At 35.7% G+C, this 23,418-nt stretch overlaps 2 protein-coding genes across 2 annotated transcripts in view; both read right to left on the bottom strand.

Moving 5' to 3' along the window:
* The window catches only part of LOC150104264 (stearoyl-CoA desaturase 5-like), a 42,443-nt gene extending 31,225 nt beyond the window's left edge, over nt 1-11,218 (bottom strand). The window contains exons 1-2 of the mRNA XM_090396443.1: nt 10,931-11,218; nt 6,945-7,116 (exon numbers count right to left, since the gene is read on the bottom strand). Of these exons, the coding sequence (XP_090252569.1) occupies nt 6,945-7,116; nt 10,931-11,218 (460 nt within the window). The remainder of the gene's footprint in view (nt 1-6,944; nt 7,117-10,930) is intronic.
* Nucleotides 11,219-15,834: 4,616 nt separating this feature from the next.
* Nucleotides 15,835-23,418, bottom strand: part of LOC150104263 (stearoyl-CoA desaturase 5-like) — a 42,236-nt gene continuing 34,652 nt past the window's right edge. Inside the window, exons 4-5 of the mRNA XM_090396442.1 lie at nt 20,342-20,547; nt 15,835-16,330 (exon numbers count right to left, since the gene is read on the bottom strand). Coding sequence (XP_090252568.1) covers nt 15,835-16,330; nt 20,342-20,547 — 702 coding nt within the window. The remainder of the gene's footprint in view (nt 16,331-20,341; nt 20,548-23,418) is intronic.

Genomic DNA, 23,418 nt, shown 5'->3' with positions numbered 1-23,418 from the left:
ATTTCTGCATGAAAAAATATTAATTACTCTTGCCACCAAAAGTCAGGTTTTGTGTGTTACCTTGGAGCGAATGTAAACGATACAAGATATTCGATACAAGAATCTTCTTCCTGCAGTGTTTCGCCATTTTAACACTGAAACTATCCTAATTATAATCAAAGAAATTTAAATCTGGATGCAGTAAATGAATTTTTAATTCCATGGATGCAGAAATCATTTTTTTATTATATGGTGCATCCAATTGTTTACATAACTGTAATAGGTTTTTCTCGTGGAATTCTCGTGGAAAGGCTTAGACGTTGGTTATACATTCTTACTAAATAGCTTAAGGAAATTACAACGTACAATAGAATATACATTAAAATAAATTTTAATACACTTCCAATATTTCGCAACGTCACGTTACCATTATCACAGGAACTTAAATACACGACACGTGCACGCAAGCACAACACACAGTAAATGAGGAACGAAGCAGGAAGCTATTCTTTCTCCTAAAAGTCCTGATGGTGCCCCCTAGCGGGAAATGTTGGTATTCTTGGCGATTGGGTTGAAGATCTTCTCATTTAGGTTTCCGAAATTTGGGGCAGTCTCATGCAATCAAATTTGTTGAGGTTTGGATTGTTTCTTAGGGCTGAAGCTGATTCCATGAATAACCTTTCGTATTTGAATTTACTGGGGTGTATTATTGTATTATCGTGGCTTTCTTGCACAGTATTCTATAGCGGGTATCCAGCGCATGGTCTGCAAGACCAGAGTGGCTGTATTGGTGAAAACGGATCTAGTCCTTGTGTTCTGAAATTCTGATATTAGCTGTGCCGCCTGTTTGGCCAAAGTAGGATAGCTTTGGCCAAAATTACTGCAGGGGACTTGGTATACACCAAGTCCCCTGCAGTTGTAAGGTAGGTCTGTGGGGGGGGGGGGGTTGGTCTTTCGTGGAGCGGATAAGGGATGCCAATTTTTTATAAGGTCTATAACAAGAAGTTAAGTCATTTTTTTAGGATTTTTGTAAAATTTTCCGAGGTGCCTTGGAATGGTGATGGATTTAGAGTAATCCTCGTTGTGAAGTGGGGAGGGGGTTGTGGTTTATTGGTTTCAATATTTTTTGGATTTTTTGGGGGGATAGCCATTGGCTAAGAAAGTGTTGAGGGGGATAGCCATTGGCTAAGAAAGTGTTTAGGGGGATAGCCATTGGCTAATAACAGTATACTGTATACTTTATGAATCAATAAGAAATTACAATTTTTAATTAAAAACCTGTGTTTTCTATCAAAATTACTTCTTGCGTGAATTTTGGGACACCCTGTTGATAGACTGCACATAAAAATGTTCAAAGAGAAAACAGGCTGCTACACACTACTGGATACCCTCGTTTTTATACGTTATACTCTGCGATATCTGAACGCTCTGAAATCTAATGATATAATCCATGTATTACATTATTGCTCACTGCATCTATTTCGATGGTTATTTGTGCTGCTTTCCTAATCAGAATAATTGGTCGCTTTATTAATGAAATAAGTACTTTACGTATCCAATATCTCTTCTCAACAAATAAATTGATGCCCTGTTTATTATTGTTGTTGTTGTTGTTAATATTAGACTTCCAAAGAGGCAAATGAACCATTGGGATGACAAAACTATCGCACACAAATATTAACAAACTGCTGTACCGTTAACACTCATTCAAAATTCTTGCACTTATCATGCTCTTAGGTAATACATTCCACTCACAATCCATTCTACATGCAAACACCCCTGTTCCTCATACCCTCTCACATACTGATTATACAATATCCAGGCAGAGTCTTCTGTTCTACCCTTGTCTCGATTTACTCTGAGTAATCTAGTAACAGTTCCTCATTAATTTATGATTCACAAATTTCAATCATATCCCCTCATCTCACCTCTCTATCTTCTTTTCACAAACCTACGCAAATTGCATTCCTTGGGTCTCTCTTCATATCGCAGATTCTAAACATCTGACGTTAACTTAAAGTATCTTTTCTAGACTCTCTCTCTCTGGATATGCTCTTGACCTTGAAAACTAGGTGAGTAGATCTGTTCTCAGTAGCTACATGTGTGACCTGCGTCAAGAAATTACAAAAAGGAACTGGAGCTTATAACCTCTTTGCTTCTCCATGTTGAAGTCCTTATCATTGCAATAATCTTTGAATGTCTTCACAATGTTAGCAATATAACCCCTAAAATTCAAGTCTCTGTCTGCACTGCCGCCACTCTCAGATTTCACAAGTCCAGAATTTCCCTCAAACTTTCCCCATTAATTACATACTCTCCATTCCATTCTTTCTCCTCCCAAATTTCAAGGCCTTACACACTGCAACATGGACCCAAGAACTCCTTTCAAATGATGACTCAGGCAGTCTATTTAAATCCACCTGGAAGGCCACATTCTAATCTGCTCCGCATACACAATTGCAAATCTCTAGTTACACGAGTCCCAATATAATTAACATATAAGCTAAAAATATCTGTTCTGAAACAGATCACAGTACATCATGAGAGAATTTCCTCTTTTGTGATAAAACTCTCCCATAAATAACCCTCCAATACGTAATTGACAGGCAATCGTTCATCTAACTCATTAGTTAATCTAACCTAACCTTATCCATTCCAATTTAGTTATCAGCTTGTTCTGAAGCAAACTATCAAACGCCTTCAAACATCGAATTATGCAATTCAATATATGTTTCTCCCCTGTCCAATTACTTTAGCACCCTATTTTAGTACATAAGAAGATTGCTAAGAAATGATCTCTGTTTAACAAACCTGTGCTGATGATAACAGAGAATATGACTATTATACGTGAATCTAATTTGAAATATAGTTATGAGCAACCTACTCAATGTCCAACACCAGACACGCCTATTAGCCTGTAATTTATAGTCTTAGCTTCTTATTCATTGCGTTTATAAATTAATATAGTTTTATCGTCTTTACACTCCTTTGGGACTTGTCCAGAGACATGATTCCCGATAATCAGCTGTGCCAAAGGCGTTCACTCCCTCAAGCATCACTTCATGATCCACGCTATTATATTGCCAAGCCCTGTTGTTTTATTAATATCAAGTTAACTTACATTCTTCCAGACTTCCTGCTCACTTAGTATTAGTTCCTACTCCGATATAGCCTCTCTAACCTCATGTTTTATATTAGTTTATCGCAAAACTAGAAATAGAACAACCCTTTAGCAGAGCAGTGTTTGCGAACACGCCATGAGAAAAACCATTCCAGAGGACAAAGTTGGATGGAATAAATGTAGAGTAGGAGAAAAAGCAGGTTTGACGTTTTAACTGAAAATAGAAAGGAGAGTTCTTTTAAAAGTCCGAAACGAACATGGTGAAATGATGGTCGCTGATTCAGAAAAGAAATAAAAATACTGATACCTGCATAAAATACAAACATGCACTCAGAATTTCCTTCTATTAAATAGCTGCTGATTATTTGCAATAGAGAGTCTGTCTCTTTTTATAACACTATTCTTTCCATTTGGCAGCTTCCAGTTGCCTCCCTTACGTTTTTCGCAATCAACGGCCTTGTAGTTTCACATGTAGCTTTTCCTTATAGAGGTTCTCACGTGACTGAATATATCCCAAGTGATCACATTTTTGTCCCTAAGAACACAATTCCTTTAATTACTAAATCTTGACATTTTTGTTGAAGTCTGAATTATTTGTTTCCACAGGAAGTATGAAATGACTTTTCAGACTTCAAAAGTAACCGTTTCGAGTGTATAGTAATATATCACATAAAATATGTATTTTTAAATTGGCATTCATTTTAAATTTAAATTTTGCATAAATCGCAATTTTAATAGTCATCAGTCTCTTACTGGAAACCATAAGTCGTTTCACACTAAATCTGAAAGCAGAAAAACACTATTTATCATTTGGTGATGAGCAATGATAGAGGATCATTGTTGCTAAAATATAATTTCTAGATTCGATTTGGTTAGTGAATGAATTATACATCAATCTCTCCCCATATTCCAAGAAAGTAATGTATGATTAGAAATACATAACAAAGTATTTTTCACCACACATATTTGTGGTGAAAAATGTGTTTTACTTCTATTTTTATTACATACTGGGACTACGTTTGTCCTGAATGACAGCAAATACCCTTAAACACATGTTTTGAACTATTTCTGATACCTCTCAATACGAATATTCTTCCATTCCTCGCACAAAGCACTCACTATTGTTAATGATAGCCGCTGTGTCTACTGGCGTAAATTCAGCGATCAAAATCGTCCCAAAGATTTTCGACGGGTGTTAAAACGAAGACTCGACAAACCGTCAGTTCAAAATTTAAACGTTGTTTTCTGGAATCCAATCTCCGACACGTAGTGCCGTATTGAATGGAGCATTGTCGTGGTGAATCAAGCAAGGGTAACTGCTGAAGTACTTCAACAATGTTGAAATCAAGAATTTGTCCAGGAAGGCATCATAGTATTCGGCAAGTCAACCAAAATATCAAGCCCGATCCAATTAAAACACCTCCACACCATTACCGAGCCTCCACCAAATATGATAGTTGGAATCATGAAGTCCTGCTGAAACCGTTCCATGGATAATCCCCCGATCCAACAACACGATCATCAGACTGAAAGATTTGGAACTATTTCGATCATTTTTCAGAACCTATTTCCAATTATCTACGGTCCAGGAACGGTGTGAACCACATCCATCCAAAAGTCATTTGGACGGATGACTTTCTTTGGAGAAGCTCTGCTATGCTAACCAAAGGAAAGAAGTTCTCTGCGGACAGTTCTCGTTCTGAAAGATGTCTCTTCAGCATCTTCCATGCGGACTGCAAGGTCCACCGCTGATGGTGTGCAGATTGTTCGAACATTCCTAGAGACAGAGATCGCTGATCCCGATCAGTGGTGTCACTGGCTTCCCATGACATTTTCCTGCTGCAGTAGCACCATTGCTTTTCATGTTCGAATGACGTACACAGTGGTGGACGTATGTATATTTAGACGAGTAGCAATGTCACGGACAGAAACAACTGTCAAATGACATCCTACCTTAGACGTTTGTCCGCTCAGCTGTACATGACATCTTGACATCGAATACAGAGCAAAACATGCAGCAAATCTCACCTATTATTACCAGATTTACCAACTTATTGAATATTTGTATGCGATGAGAACAGAAATTAGCATGACACGTAAGATGTCCAAATACGTTTGTCAATATGGTGTATACCACAACCTGGCTCGTACAGGCAAAAACGAAAATACACGGTCATGCAATCTTCATAGACAAACAGTAACAGTAACTATGTGGAGGAAGAACTTTCTTCCACGTAGGATACCACCTTTGTTATAGCAAACGTGCTTTCCAATGTGGAGGAAAGTTCTTCCCTGCTGCAGATATCCTGATCAACCTGAAATAATATTGTTGTAAAGTGGAAACTCCCAGAAGCAACAGCAGCATAATTGTGACCTGTTAAGGCACATAAAATGAAGAGCGGGACCGACAATTGCTGTATCGTCTAGCACGAAAAATCGCCTGTACTCTTCAGAAAAATTCGTTTCCGCGTTCAAAAATGTGTCCGTAAGCAACACTAGCATATGTTTCGTAGAGAAAGTTGAGGAACTATAGAAACATGGTCACAGAAATACGGGGTTTCTATGGCCGCGAATCAGCAAGAAAACAAGGTTAACATCAACAAGGGCAACGCCAAGATTCGGATGGAGTGGTTAATATCATTGTCATTGGAGCAATGGAAACACGTTCTCTGGAGTGCTGAATCATAAGTCAGTCCGATGGACGAGTCTGTGTTCAGCGGTTGCCAGGAGAACGTTACCTGCCGGAATATCTTTTGTCAACTATGAAGTTTGGTGGACGAGGCATCATTGTCAGCAGCTTTGTTTATGGTCGAATAGGGCACACCAATTCGAGTGATGGGGAATTTAATTCTGCTCCATATAATAATATTCCAGACAAGTATATGCTTTTTCAAATTTATGCTGAAATTCGATGAAGACCTTTTCCTGTATCAAAACAATACTGCTTCCGAATACAAAGCTAGATGCGTGCAGGAATTGTATGAAGCGCGAAAGTTGAATCACTTGAATGAGCTACATAGAGCCTTGATCTCAACTCTTCAAACGCGTGGTGTATTATTCGGAATCCCGATTGCAAGACAGACCGACCGAATCGCTCAACATCAGCCACTCAGTATGGTCTTCTACAAAAATGGAAGGAAATTACCTGAGCAAAGTACCAAAATCTAGGAAATCCTACGCAGACGAATGAAGTCTGTTGTAGCATCAAAGCATGGACCAACTTCATATTCATATTTTTCATATTAGAAAGAGAGAAAACTGAGATAAGCAAGTCTTCGGATATTTCTGATCAGAAAATGTATGTTCTGTCTAAGTGTGTTTTCTTACCGATCTGTACTTTGCAAAAACATGATAAAGGAGATAATAGTTTAGGAATGAAATCACCTTCCCCATTCGTAAGATTTCGACTAAATCGCCATCAGTCCATACAAATTGATAAACATTTCGCGAACTACGTGCGATTCTCACTGGGTCTTTTCAAACTTCTTGTCATTATTTCGATTGCGACATGGAAGCACCGTAGCTTAATACAAGAACTGTTGTTATGGCAAGTGACTTGCTATAACAACTAGTTATAGTTGTTATAGCAAGTCATATTATTAGGAATAATTTATTATTCCTAATATAGAAGATAAATCTCTGTAAGTTTTATCTGCTTTAAAAGGATATCGGCGGCAGTGTAGCTGGGTCGGTTTTGAAGTAGGCGTTTGTTGGAAAGACTCAGGTTCAAGTCCAGAATAGTATGTGAAGAACTTTTCTATTGCTTTTTCAGTTGATGATGCTTTGTCAAATCTTCGCAGATGTGTCAGGATATTTCTTTTCCCAGATATTTGGAGGATTTTACATGTATTAAGTGATGTCTCAATTAATCTGCTCCAGTTTCTTATATCAGTTGAAACTTTGGAATGTAACTCGTACACTACGTAGATATAACGAGAAGTCCATTTTAGACGAGTTCGCAAGCTAACAGTAGAATGTTGTGCTCTCATGTCTGTGATTCTGTTCTCATTAAACAACTGGAGAAGGAAATAAATGATTTTCATGGAACTTAATATTTGAGATTAAAAACAATAAAACTCGATAATACGTTTTAACAGTAATAACATCTTTAATGCCGTGCACAAGATACTTTGCGTTAAAAATACATAAATTATATGATAACGAATATTTTTGAAGGTGAGGTTATAATATTAAATATACCAATTTCACTGTAATTGTAATAACTAAATTGTAATAAATCTTAATATGCGAGATGTAGGAGGGAAAAAAAAGCTTAATATTTTCTTAATAAACCCAGCGTGAGATCGATATTTTCTTTGAAAATAACGAAAAATGGAATCTAATTAAAATTAAAATAACAAACACTTCAGCTAATACATGTGGTCATTCGTTGCGAAATGAAACATTTTGCAACGTCGGCTATTAAAAAAACATGATCTCACCTATCCGACTTTAACTCATTACGCTTTCATTTTGTTTTATTCTTTGTGCTGGTTCATCCTTTAACTGCTAAATATTCTATAGTCATCCTTATATTTTTATATCTTAGTTTTTATATTTTACTTAATATGGTATGACATTTTTTATTAGCAATCTTTATTTACACCGGTTAAGCGTGCAAACGATATCAGAATAATAAAAGCATTCGAATGAGTTGGGATTAAATAGAATAACTATTATTTATTCATTTTGTTCAACAATGTGGATATCATGTTAGTTCCAATGTTGATACTAATACGTTTGATGTGGGAATTCAGAAAGTTATGAAATCTCGCAACAGAACTGTGTACAGCTGTAACTGCAATGCGATAATCGTCTAATAAGGACCGTCTAAAAATCTATTACGACTGATGATTACTATTATAAGTATATCAGGAATATTCTATCCGATATATATTAAAGAAATCTTTAAAATATTGATTTTAATACTAATTTTTAATGTAATATTTTAAATAAATAAATAATGAGACAGGCAACAAGCGTTTTAAATAAATCTTTATATTTCTTATACACTTTAATTACAGATTTTGGCACAGACGTTGAGCGTGTACCAAGATACCAGCCTCTGAAATATAAAAACAGCATTCTAACTGAGATTTAATTTAAATGAATACAATTCATTTCATCTCTAAATCGAAAGTGTTTCTTCTATAGATTTCAATCGACTCCTTTTCATTTGTTAACTGACCTTCCGTTGTTGTCTTAGTAAATGAGTGATAAAATATTCTAAGGAATACATAATTAAAAGCATAATTGCTAAGTGGCTTTTCTTTTTCGCTTAAAGAGGATGTTCTATAGTAGAGTACCATAAGGAATATGAAAGACTAAATCCTGCAATCAAATTGTAAAACTTAATAAACGAACACATTTGTTGAATGAGAGAAGTGCGATTTTTCTTAATTAGTATACTGCTAAGTACATTATCAGTGGAAAATGCATTTTTCACTGATAATGAAATTACACTGATAACTGAAATAGAATCGTTGCTATCGATTGAGTTATGAAGGCTCAAATGACGACCTATTTCGTTTGGACTAAAGTGTTACTGGAATGAGGGCATAATTTTGATGTAGTTTATTTAATTTGGGATTATAGAAGAAGTGACTACGGCTAGGTTGGCTACTACCATTTACTAGGACTTGAAATTGCATATGCTCTTTTGGATAGCTTGTAAGGAAGAAAAAAGCCGAGTTTCCGGCAGTTAAAACCTTCGACCTTCGTAGAAGACCGGAAATCTTACAAAGGTTTTTCGCATCCAAGATGGGATGATCTCAGTCGGTACCAACTACTCCCTTGGAGTCAAAAAATCTAGGTTCCAATTTTGTTTATCTGCTAAGCCAGAAACCATTATAAGCGCTTTTCTATTAAAGATGAGATAGCCGGTGTCATGAGAGGATGAGAGAGTTTCCCTCCAGAAAATTCTGGTTTTTCATTCCATATAACAGGCCACACCAGAAAAACCCACTATTTAGTGAATAATAAATTATTTGTCCTCATAGACTTATTTGCTTCGCCACCTAGATCCAAAGATAAGAATTTAAGATTTGAACATTGGTTCCGAAGGGCATCTTCGATCTAGACTAAACTGCGGAGAGTTCCCCCACTATTGAGATCTGATAACCAACCTCGGTTAACTTGAGAGTTCTTGTAAAGGATCTTTGCATCATTGACGGTATTCGAACCCAGGTCTATTCGACTAGTGATATTAACATTATCGACTGATCTACGAAGGTCAGAGTAACAACTTACGGACTGAAGGGTACTTTGTGAGGCTTTACGCATATAAAGTCAAATAAACAGAAGCCATTACAATGTTTTCACACTTTTAAGATAAATTTATTCAAAGTCACTTTAAGATAGTATATAAATTCTATTTCAATAAAATCAATTTTGTGAGACGTTAACTCTAAGCCTGAAACAATTTTCCTTGTGTTTTGCTTCTTCCATCCATTCCATTCGTGTGTCATCTCCTCTTTAGGATGACCATAATACCATGGTGTAACTCATGGTTGACTACGGGAGTAACAGCAACTGGTGAAGACCCCATCTCTTTCACATATTGTCGTAAATATTTATTGTAAATCGGTGTGCGTTCACATAGCCGGTTTTTCTGTTCTGTGCGACGAAAAACCCGAGATCCCACATGAAACAACCCTCTATCTCCGTGTGAGACTAGCTAAATCGCGTTTAGCCGGAGGAAAACAGATAAAAGTTCCTAACGTCATGGAAAGGAATCGAAGGTAGGTACTTTAGACCAAAGGGTTTCATCTATACTGATTGAGGTAATGAGGCATTCCTTTTCTTTATACAGAAATGAAATTGTATTATTAAATTGAGTTAATAAAAAAATGCAACAGAACGATTTATTGCGCAATAAATCATTGCATCATTGCACAATAAATAAATTGGGCGATTGACATCAGTGACGTAATGGAATGATTCTACAAAAATATCGATTAAACAAAAAACGAAATCACTACGTGGAAAATTGTACAAAGCATATGTCTTAGACCTATTTCTATTCACATCTACACAAAGGCGGTCATTCACAATAAGGTTTGGTATTTTGTAGGTATTTGTTATAATAATAATTTTAAAAAAAAAATCCAACTTCTCTGTTCTGCAAAGAAAACTGTCACAGAGGACCGCTTAGCCTGCTTTGTGGTACTTCCTCTCTGCAGTGAAAAATTAGTTCCTGAAAAACTCCTTAAATCACAATTATATTCGCATTTATATCTCCTTCTAAGATAAATACAAGTTTTCAGTTAGGGATAAGATATTGGAAAGTATTCAGACTGTTTTACGCAGATCGCGCATAACAATTGCTTCAAAATATATCTCTGAACATTTTTATTAGTTATTAGTGATTATTACTTATCAATATTTATTAGTTATTACGTATTAGATTATTAGTTATTTGTTTGATATATTGTTGGTCTGGTCCTTAGAGAGGTTTCCATTCTCAGATAAGAGTGAATCGGTTCGAACCTCATTGAGGCATTTATACATGTCAACCTATTTATATCAGTATGTTAAGGGGTAGATAACTTTCTTTAAGCTGGTGTAAGGTCACAGCTTTGCTTATTACATTTTTTGATTGTCTTGCAGAAATATAAACGGAACACGACTGTTACCATTTTTACATTTTGAGAAGGGTATTTTAACCTCAGCTTATTTTTTGTATATTTTATTAATCTAATTCAGTTTTATGTTTAAATATTGCATTTCTCATTTCCATGTATCAAAAGAAGTACAAAAAATCAAAATGAAATTAAAATTGAAAACTGTTTAGTGGGAAAAGGAATTGACGTGGATGTGTTTGAGTTTAACCTCTTCAACAAGAGTAGGCGTCGCAGACTTCCGGTCATAGGCCAGCCCAAGAGTGTGCATCAAATCGATAAACATCGTAGTTATATTCAGCACCCATCCTAATTCACTAGTGGAATAGTCCCAAGGAAATGTGTGATGGTAGTTATGAAATCCTTCTCCAAATCCGAAGAAGGAGACAAGAAGGTTTTCTCTAGCTTCGATGCGTCTGTCGTAAGGCTGATATCCGTAGTAATGTGCAGCGCTGTTAACGAGCCACGTCACGTTCAAAGATAAGCAGTAACGACACATGAATCCTATAAAAAATCCATTCCAATAGGATTCACCCCACAACCAAACCGGCAACACAGCGGGTAGATAAACACCGAAAAGCAAAAAGAGTACTTTGTAATATCTGGAAAAAAAAATTCACGGTATGAGTCAACATTATTTTGGATAAAAGTAGCAAATAACTATGAATATGCAAATTATCGTATTCATGTTAAGTCAGAAAGCATATATAAAGATATTTGTTTTTGTTTCTGATATTGATATAGAAAGTTATTTCAATTATGTTCTTTCTTAATATTTGTAACATATCATGTTAAATATTATATTTTTACGTTACTTTCACCCATAAGAAGTTTGAAACCTCGATATACCCTGAAACCTACGATAGGATTAATAATCAAAGAGGGCGAAAGAGGCTTGAGAATTAAATCCATGATCAGGGTTCGATTCTCGTCTCTGAAGAGAAGAATACTTATATGGACCTTTCAGCTAGCCGACATCATAAGGAAAGAGAAGAGTTTTCCTCCCAGTAACCTGCTTTATTCATCCCTAATTAGGCAAATACAGGAAAATCTCACTTAACGCGAATTCCATATGCGCGATAATGTTAGCATGATTGAGTTGAAATCTTTTTCACTTTTTCCCGCTTTAGGTTAGCGATTATTCAGTTATTATTCAGTTTTTACGTTATGCGAAATTTTACGTTACACGAAATTTTTTGTCGCCAATCTGCAGCGAACAGAAAAGCTGGAAGTCATTAAAAGACAATAAAGTGGCGCTAGTAATACAATGATTGCACGATACCTGGGATACAGCGTGTCTAGAGTTTGGACTTTATTAAATATAAGAGAAAAGGATACAAAAAACATGGAAAAAGTTTCTACTGCTTCTTTAAGCATACAGATCACCCGAAATAGAATCCGTTTAATGATCGAGTTGGCACCTTTTCTATCACTATGGAGTGAGGATTATAACCAGAAAAGAATACCTATTAATACAGGAAATCGCTCTCAATATTTTACCTCATTGAAAGAGACCAAATTTCAAGAGAATGTGAAAGCTTTACTGCAAGTTTAGGATCTTTTTTGCCGCTTTAAAAATCGAACTGTACCGCATAACGTAAGATTAACTGGGTAATCTGTTCGTGCTGTATAAAGATTCTGCGTCCACGTTTCCTGAAGAATTGCAAAGGATAATTCGGAAATGCCATTACGACGATCGAGAAATGTTCGCTGTCGACGAAATTGATCACTTTTGGAAGCGTATACCAACAAAATCTTTCCTAGCTAAAACTAAAACATCTCAACCAAGATACAAAGTATCTAAAGATCATTTTGCGATTTTATTAGTAGGCAATGCAGAAGGCGACTTTAAACTCCAACCTATGTTAGGTTATCGCGAGCAAAATCCAAAATCTAACATTATTGAAGAATCAGCACAATTGGAAAAGAACCTGGATTTAATGAACTTGATAATGAACAATGAGAAACCTGCTCGATTCCCATTCAGAATAGTTAAGTAAGAATGATCTCCTGCAACTTGAAAAACAGCGTGCATATGAAGAATATAAGGAGTGCCAACAAGAAGAGAATGCTAGGACTAAGAAGCCAACTGCGAAAGATCTTGAGCTAGTTTTCAATCACATGGAGTATGGTAAGGAATGTTTATTTGATGCTGATTCTGATATGGAATGAAGCTTCAAAGTCCACCGAATTCTTGATAAAGGCAAATTGCATGAAAAGATGAAAAAGTCCAGCACGATTCAAATATCTTTACTTAATGTTTTGTACAAAAGTAGCTCTGTCAAATGTTTAGACATTAAATAAAAATTTACGCAATTGATTTTTATTAACTTCGATAATTTTATCCTGTAATATAGCTTATACTGTAATAGTTTTTCTCCCAAATTTACGCTAACTGACGGATAATAATAATGATGGATGAATTATACTTATTCCTATTGGTTATTGCATTCGCTAAACGCGATATTGCTTAGCCCTCTATAGTTGATGGATTAATTAATCGCGTTAAGCGAGGTTTTCCTGTAACGCACAGTTAACAGGCAAATTAATATTAGGGGACGATACTGTAGATAGTGGTTGCGTGGAGTGAGTGTCCTCTCTTAGTGTCTCATGAGATTTTTTGGAGGTGTCACTTAATAAATAACCTACGTTTATAGTGTTTAGAAAATATTTTAACTAAAAGCGAAGGTATCATTATTCAGAGTGAAATATTGACAAGCCTATCAAGCTGCTCACCATTTGAAATTAAACATTAAATACAGATTATTGTCAGTAAAAAAAAATTGCTTGATGATTGGATATGCTGGTACTGAAATTATTAATAAAATTATATAGAAAATTTTCATTTTTTCTAAACTACGATATTGTATCACCATAATATTACTTGTATTGCCAATAGATATTTCCTAAAATTAAAGTGATTTTTGGAGGCTGGTTTGTAGAAAAGTCCTTTTTAGGACTTCCAGGATAACGAATGGCAATGCTGTAGCCAATGAAGTTTTAACTGAGGCTCGGCTATTGCCGTTACTTAGCTACGATTGTAGCTTTTAGCTCAATAACACCATATCCACACAGATTTTCTTCATACAGATGATGGGATAAAGAGTCAAGGACTCAGTCCATCTCCCAGTTCTTTTAAGAACTTAAGGTATTTTGGAGGCTGTTGTGTTCCTGTTCATAAGGGGCAAGAAAACGTAATTGATGATATGGCTAAAGTCTATTATTCTAAGATCATTCCCTGAGTCTTTAACTAGTTGAGATGTTAATCACCCTTTCAACCTTCGATTCAACACTTCTCATGTTTTGTATTATTATTATTATTATTATTATTATTATTATTATTATTATTATTATTATTATTATTGTATATAATAATCTTAAACTTGCATTTAACAAAATATACAACAAAGCATTAACAAAAATAAAATACGCCCCCAAACGAAACAAAATCCATGGATAACAGACAATATACTAACAGACATACAAAGAAAAGATGCCCTATGGAAACAACTTAAGAAGTCACCGAACAATATCGCTTTAAAAGCTGAATACAAAAGAAAACGGAATCTCCTAACAACTCAGATTCGAACGGCAAAAAGAAACTATTACAGCAACAAATTAACAACAGCACAGAATGACATAAAGGAAACCTGGCACCTGATTAATGAAATGCTGGACAATATACACAGAACTACTGCCACAGAAACAATAAAACACATCTTTGCCTGTGACCCCAAATCCCTCAAACAGTTGGCAAACAACTTTAATCAGCACTTCGTGAATCCAAAAGCTACAAGAAACAACCTTTCCTCACACAAACGAACATTCTCCATTAGGTCCACGAGCAACCCAGTCGATGTGGTTCCCCACAGTAACAAAAGAGGAAATATCACTGGCAATTCAACAAATTAATCTTAACAAAGGACCGAGGATAGACGGAATCAGACCAAAAGACATCAAGAAACACTCAACCGACCTACTTCCAGTTATACAAAAACTGTTAAATAAAATCTTCGAAAAGGGATGGGGGGGGGGTGGGGGGGGGGGGGGGTGGGGGGGGGGGGGGGTGGGGGGGGGGGGGGGTGGGGGGGGGGGGGGGTGGGGGGGGGGGGGGGTGGGGGGGGGGGGGGGTGGGGGGGGGGGGGGGTGGGGGGGGGGGGGGGTGGGGGGGGGGGGGGGTGGGGGGGGGGGGGGGTGGGGGGGGGGGGGGGTGGGGGGGGGGGGGGGTGGGGGGGGGGGGGGGTGGGGGGGGGGGGGGGTGGGGGGGGGGGGGGGTGGGGGGGGGGGGGGGTGGGGGGGGGGGGGGGTGGGGGGGGGGGGGGGTGGGGGGGGGGGGGGGTGGGGGGGGGGGGGGGTGGGGGGGGGGGGGGGTGGGGGGGGGGGGGGGTGGGGGGGGGGGGGGGTGGGGGGGGGGGGGGGTGGGGGGGGGGGGGGGTGGGGGGGGGGGGGGGTGGGGGGGGGGGGGGGTGGGGGGGGGGGGGGGTGGGGGGGGGGGGGGGTGGGGGGGGGGGGGGGTGGGGGGGGGGAACACGTTTTAGTATTTTGTATGTATTTGTTCCAATAGCAATTTATGTGTCAATCTATCTTCTTGTTCTGCAAAGAAGACTAAGTCACACAGGACCTTTTCCTGATTTGTAGAACTTAGCCAATGCCTTAAATCAGATATATTTTCGCACGCAGATCTCATTCTAAGATACATAAAATATTTTAATCGTGGGGATAAGATGTTGGAAAATATTTACGCTATTTTATGACCGGTCGCACCTAAAAATTGCGTGAAAATGAATCTGTGAACAGCAGTTCATCAGGTATTTGTTTGTAATATTGTTGGTCTGGTCCTTAAAGTGGTTTACATTCTCGACTAACAGGCGATGGGTTCGAACCTCATTGACGCATGTATACATGTGAACGTATATATTGTATGTAGTAGATACCTTTTTACGCTGATGTAAGTTCACAGTTTTGCTTATTGAAGTTTATAACTGCCTTGCAGAAATACAAACAGAACAAGTTTATTAATTATATTTTTTACCTTTTACGAAGCATATTTCAAACTCAGTTTATTTTTTGTAATTTTTATAAGTTTAATATTTTGTATGTTGAAATGTTTCATTTCTAATTTCTACATGGATCAAAAGAAGTACAAAAACTCAAAATGAAATTAAAATTGAAAACTGTTTTGTAGGAATAGGAATTGGCCTGAATGTGTTTCAGTTTAACCTCTTCAACAAGAGTAGGCGTCGCAGATTTCCAGTCATAGGCCAGCCCAAGAGTGTGCATCAAATCGATGAACATCGTAGTTATATTCAGCACCCATCCTAGTTCACTAGTTGAATAGTCCCAAGGAAATGTGTGATGGTAGTTATGAAATCCTTCTCCTAATCCGAAGAAGGAGACAAGAAGGTTTTCTCTAGCTTTGATGAGTTTGTCGTAAGGCTGATATCCGTAGTAATGAGCAGCACTGTTAACGAGCCACGTCAGGTTCAAAGATAAGCAGTAACGAAACGAGAATCCTATAAAAAATCCATTCCAATAGGATTCACCCAACAACCAAACAGGCAACACAGCGGGTACCAAAACACCGAAAAGCAAAAAGAGTACTCCGTAATATCTGGAAAAAAAAGTTACGGTTATGAGTCAACGTTATTTTGGATAAAATTATCAAATAACTATGAATATGCAAATTATCGTAATCGTGTTAAGTCAGAAAGTACATTTAAAGATATTTATTTTTGTTTCTGATATTGATATAGAGAGTTATTTCAATTATGTTCTCTCTTATTATTTGTAACATATCATATTAAATATTATATATTTACGTTACTTTCACCCATAAGAGGTTTGAAACCACGATATACCTTGAAAACTACGATAGGATTACGATTCAAACAGTGCCAAAGAACGTACACTTTACACTTTCATGATCTGAGTTCGATTCTCGTCTCTGAAAAGAAGAATTCTTATATGGACCTTTCAGCTAGCCGATGTCATAAAGAAAGGGAAGAGTTTTTCCTCCCAGTAACTTGCTTTACTCATCCCGCATTAGGCAAATAATGCACAAATAATTCACGTACTTAACTCACAAATTAATATTAGTGGACGATACTGTAGATAGTGGGTTGCGTGGAGTCAGTGTCCTCTCTTAGTGTGTCATCAGACTTATTAGGAGGTATCACTTAATAAATAAATATTTTAGGTTTCTAGTGATATAAAATATTTTAGGTAAAAACGTAGGTGTCATTATTCAGAGTGAAATATTGAGCGGCCTATCATGCTGCTCACCATGTTTGCAATTCAACATTAAATAAAGATTTTTGGCAGTAGAAAAGCAAAGGAAGACAGCTGCTTCATCAGTGAATATGCTGGTATTGAAATCATTAATAAATATATATAGAAAATATTCATTTTTCTATACTGTGATATAATATCATCATAATATTACTTGTAATATAGACAATAGATATTTCCTCAAATTAAAGTGATTTTGGAGGCTGTTGTGTTCCTTGATGAAATGGCTAAGGTCTATTATTATAAGATCAATCCTGATTCTTAAATAAAATTTACTGGTATCACCCCAATAGAATGGAAAAAAGCAATTGTGATTCCTATCTTTAAGAAAGGTAATAGAAATGACCCTAAAAACTATAGAGGTATCAGTATACTAAATTCATCTTACAAAATATACAGCAGAATCTTAAATAACAAACTAATGAAATATTCCGAAAACTTTATTCTAGCAGTAGAGAATGGATTTAGAAAAGGACGTTCATGTATAGACCCAGCCTTCTGCCTAAAATTAATAATTGAGAAAATAAGAGAATATAATTTAGAAACACATGTTGCATTTATTAACTTTGAAAAAGCATTTGACAAAGTTAAAGAAACATATTATTTAACATACTAAAAGAAAGACAAATACCAAATAATATCCTAAAAGCTGTCAAAAGTATATATGAAAATAATCAAATACAAATAAGATTAAATCATGAGCTAACATATACAAGAGAGATAAACCAAGGGGTCCGACAGGGATGTCCCCTCTCAGCAACTCTTTTTAATATCTACTTAAATGAAATAATAATAAAATGGAGTAACAATTTACATCAAGGTATTAAACCCTCACCTACAGTTAACTTAAACACTCTCCTCTTTGCAGACGACCAAATAATAATTACAAATGCTGAAGATAACTTACAGAAAGCTATTTTAAATCTAAATGAGATATCCAAAGATTATGGTATGGTAATATCAACGTACAAATCAAAAACTATGACCTTAAAAGGACAAGATCCAGCAAGAACTAAAATAGTAATAGATAACAAGATCTTAGAACAGGTGAATTCCTTTAACTACATAGGATGTATGATCACATATGAAAATGAAAAAGATATAAACGTAAAAATTGCAAAATATTTAAAAATAAAAGGTGTAATTAACTCTGTATTTAAACCAAACCTAGTTCAAAAACAAACCAGGCTAAAAGTATACAATACATTAGCCCTACCGGTCTTAATGTATGGAAGCGAAATCTGGACAATAAAACAAAAAGACAAACAAAGATTAACAACAGCAGAAATGAAGTTTATGAGAAACACTGCAAAGTATACCCTATTAAAAAAAAAAAATAACGAAGATATTATGAAAGAATTAAACCAAGAACCAATAATTGAAAAAATTAAAAAATATAAACATAGATAGATGGAACACGTTCAAAGAATGAAAACAGAAAGATTACCAAAACAAGCCTTAAAGTACAAGCCATTAAAAAAAAAAAAAACAGGATGTCCTCTTAAACGATTCAAGGATGACTTCTTGGGCTGGAACAGGCCATACTAGGCCTAAATCCTTGATACGTATGATGATGATGATGATGATGATCCTGATTCTTTAACTAGCTGTGCTGTTAATAGCCTTTTCAAATGGAATAACCTTGGATTCAACTCTTGTCATAACGTGAAGTTTTTTTGTGTTTTTTTTTTTCAATTGAAGAAGTGTTAGCTTATACTATTGGGAGTTGGTACTAATATTTCCTCATGGAACCGTCCAGTCAGCCATAGGGTACATATGGAGTTATCAGAAATCCTGTCTAATTGGTATTTGATGATGTGGTACGGGAGCGGATTATGTAGTATAGAAGGTGCCTTGTGTAGTGTAATGCTGTATAGAAAAAGTAGGCAATACCCTGAAATAATAATAATAATAAAAATTTGAAAAATAAATTCTTCTATTATTAAAAACAAGCTCTTCTATTTCACTGAGGGGGAGGTGATTTGTTATTTTTATTACTTTTTGTAGATGCATCGTCTTATATCATCTTAAATACAATAATTCCTTCCGTTTATGTTTTTAAGTTTTACATATTAAGTTCTCCATAACGTTTAATTTAATTTCGATTTAATTAGCAACTTTTATATTCCTCACCTTCAAAAACATAAATTGACAAATATATTTACTTACCAATATAACAAAGATGTCATTTAGTGTTTTATATACTCTATTTTTATAGTTTTATATAGATCAACGAATTAATGTGAAGGAAATATTATTAAATATTTTAGTAAGAGTTTCTATTACTGTTTTTCGCGAAATTATTGTTTTATTTTGGTCTAATCATATCGGATATATGCGATATGCAGGATTATTCTCATTTATATTATGATATGATAATACCTTCATCATAATAATTATCTAAATCCTGATATATATTCTTGTGAAGTTTTCAGGATATTATGCCAGTACCACTGAAAACTTTCATCATTACTAAATTTCTATTTTCCCAAAAAATGTATTTGACCATACTATCTTAAGAGACCTACTATCGTAGATTAACTCTGCTGATATAAATAGATTATCTTCTTCTTGTAATGAGGACGATTTGAATCGATATCTTTCAAAGAAAGGCATTGTTTTTCCGACTAAAGGACGTGAAATTAGATCAAATTCTTCAGGGTTGCATTATCATACCATCTACTTTATAAATGCAAAGTATATATACGAGATGCGAGTACATGAAATAATATTGATTCTGTGTTCTCAGAAGTGTATTCGAAATTTGCGCACTTTTTTATTAAAAACTTGCTATGTGATAAACCGTGTAAAAAATGAGAAACAAATAGTATTATAAAAAAGATGCACTTCGAAACAAAATGTAGCAAACTACGTTACATTGACAATTTGCTGAGGAAATGACAATTTGATGAGAAACCGTCGATGCCAGACCTTATCATATGCTTTGGAAATGTAATGAGCAACAGAAAGGGTTCTCAAGAACCTTTCAATGACACCTATTCAGAGGTCCGTGATGTAGGGTGACGTAGACAGGTTGTGGATCCTGATTGGCAAAATCAAGGTTAATGGGCATGGCTTCGTTGACAGCTCTTCGGATGTGAAGAAGCTGACTATAGATGACTCCTCATACATTAAAAGTGTTTTGTTTTTCATTTTCTGAATAACTTTTCTAGTGGCATTAACAAATATTCGGTTCTTGCAATATACTCTCATCATATTGTAGCATCCAGATTATGAAACTACTGAACGATTCATGTGCTGCAAGGCCTATTAACAAATATGAATTAACACTACACTAATTCTGAGTATATTTCTAAACAATTTTTTCGTATACCTTCTCTGAAATCTGACAACTGGATCCGCTAAGATATCACTCATGTCCACAGTTTTTCCTTTCTCTTTGACATCAGGATGTTTTCTCATCATCAGCCATCCCACATGTGCGAAAAAGAAACCTCGATTTATGTTATGAGGATCAGCATCTGTGTCAGCGAACTTATGGTGCACATGATGATCTCTGCCCCACTCATATATATTATTCTATAAAAATAATAATAAATGTTGTATTCCATTATATTTTCATGCGATCTTACATCTTAATATTATTAAATTATTACATTTTACAGATTACTATTACATTATTACATAATGCATTGTAATATTCGTATATTATATGATAATATTGTTATATTATTACAATACACGTAGCAATATGCGTATAATACATAATAATATTATTACATTGCATTTAGTAATGTTAATTTTAGTATTCATTTAATTAGGTTTAATGCAATAAATACTACCTTTTTGTATATTTTAAATAAGATTTCTAAATTTGTGTGTGTGTGTGTGTGTGTGTGTGTGTGTGTGTGTGTGTGTGTGTGTGTGTGTGTGTGTGTGTGTGTGTGTGTGTGTGTGTGTGTGTGTGTGTGTGTGTGTGTGTGTGTGTGTGTGTGTGTTAATCTAATAATGTAAAGGAATGATGGATGTTATATATGTCTGAAATAATATCGGGAAAAAAAAGATGATGAGGCAGTGAATTCCCACTGAATTGGAAGCTGGGTTACCCTTTATAATGACAGGGTATGCAATTAATTAATTTGTTGTTATCATTTAGCCTTGTTGCTGTGGTTACTATCTTTTATGTGATACATATGGCAACTTTGGCAGTCTGCTGGTACAATATCCACAGTTAGCGTTGTGATGTTCTCTAGCTGTTCAGATGTTTTACATTATATGGCAAGTTGTTCAGCTGTGATATGAAATGCTCGCTCACTTTCGCTCCAAACTTATCATTGTAGCGTATAGTTTGGTATAAGGTCGTGTTTGGGATTGGTATGCGATAAGTTTCTTTTTTATCACGGTAAGCATTATTGAAATAGTATCATAATAATAACACTTACCGTCTTAGATGTTTTATACTCAGGGATTTTTAGTTTTTCCATTAGGGTTTCGGTTATTTCCTGGTGTGTACTGGGTCTGCAAAGCACCGTCGAAACGATTCTTCGGTGATGTCTTTCTAAATTTGTTAAGTGATGTGTTTTTACACTTTTGATGGGTGTGCATAGACAGTTATGCTATACCTTAGTTATGTTTCAAAAATTCCACATTATATGAGTTTTTTACGTTGTTTTGCTTCGAAGATGTTTTGCAACAATAGAGCGTAGTTTGTTATGAAAGCATTTTATGTTTTACATTTGGAGGAGATGATCGTTAAATAGAAGTTGATGTAATCAGCTCATATTATGCGAGCTGATGAATCACTAGAAAAGGCAGTTATATTTGGGAAGATAGAGAGAATGAGAAGAAGAGGAAGTCCGCAAAATTGTTGGCTGGACATGTTTAAAGAACTTACCAACCCGAACTTATAATTATTGAAAGGACAAGAGGCCAAGTGAGTTGAAGAGCCTTTATTCGCACGATCACCAAGAGTCCAAAATGGCAGAATGGCACATTATAACAACAACCACAATAAGGTTGTTATTTCGGAACATTGGCAGTGTCCATGATTAATGTAATGTGTATCGTTAGTGGTGTAAGATGAATGATTCTTGGGATATTTATGATTAGCATTTGCATTTTAGTCTGTTTGTTATAATTCAATTGTGATGGAAGTAGTTGGTTATGTAGATTGGGTCATGCTATGCATTGTATAAAATGCAATGGGTTGCATTTTATACAATGGTGGTGATTTTAAGTGATGATTTAAATCTGGTTTATTGTATTTTCCCTTAGAAATTTGGTGTTTTATATTATATTCGCGTAGATTGTTTTGTTTTTAGTGTATTAGTGTAGATTGTATGTTTTTACTCTTTTATAACATATTTTTATTAAGATATTGCACTACTAATATGTACAAAATAGCGACAAAAACTCGCGAGTAGCGTAACACTAAGAACAGCGAAGTCGACAGCAACCACGTTTCCCTGCTCAGGAGGATACTGAAAATGATTTAATCTGAAAAATCGGAAGTTTGAAACATATTTTAAGGCAGACGATGAGGGAATTACAGAAAATCGAGCAGTGTTTGAATGAACATAGTGAGGAAAAAAAATTATATAGCAAAATAATAAACAAAACATGTTGTTTTTGTTAGTAAGTAACGAAAATCAGATAAGTAAAATTGACTGTAAAAAGAAGGATATTATTTGGTATGAGACTATCATAAAATATCATGTTTAAATTAAGGGATATACTGTATATCCCATATCGTTTCTTAGCCGAATAAGAAACTCAAACAGTTTCATGCCGAATATAGTAGAAACTATATAAAGTTCGGCTATTCCAAGGCTGTGTAGAAAACGGATGAGAGTTTATGGATGAGTGGAGTAATTTTGTCGGAAGATTGGATTTGTATAAGGGGGTCGGCCTTCACTCGAATGGTTTGATATCAGAAGTCTTGAAATACTAATAATTTGTTTAAGACCAAACAGAGATGGTTGAGGAAATTAAATTATAATGGGAGAAAAGTAGGAATCTGAGTGTAAGAGCGACAATATTATGTAACTGTTTTAATGACTGCAATGAGCATTATCATGGAAATGAATATGAGGAGAGAACGATTTCGATTTTGTGTGTTCGTCCGCTTTGGATCCATCAAACATGAGTAAGATGCCTGCAAATATAAGACACTAGAGAAGAATAGATATCTGCATGTTGTCCATCTATTTTTCACAAACTACACACATCTAACCATCGGGTCATTGGACTTCATCAGATGCCACATGGTCACTCCTTTCCTGGGTAATGTTCCACACCAGCCCTTGCCAGGTGTTCCTGTCGTATGCTTTTATGGAGATGACTAATATTCAGAGATATGAGACACAACCATCCTTCCATCTCATTAAAGGTGTACCTCTTCCTCTTTTTCCATTAACTTTACCTTTAATTACAGGCTTCAGAAATTCTCCT

This window comes from Typopeltis vanoorti, chromosome 8 (genome assembly GCF_054136105.1).
Source record: "Typopeltis vanoorti isolate ZY-2024b chromosome 8, IOZ_Tvanoo_1.0, whole genome shotgun sequence".
Lineage (NCBI taxonomy): Eukaryota > Metazoa > Arthropoda > Arachnida > Uropygi > Thelyphonidae > Typopeltis > Typopeltis vanoorti.
Note: the sequence above shows the minus strand (reverse complement) of the source record. Positions and strands in the feature narration are given on the sequence as shown.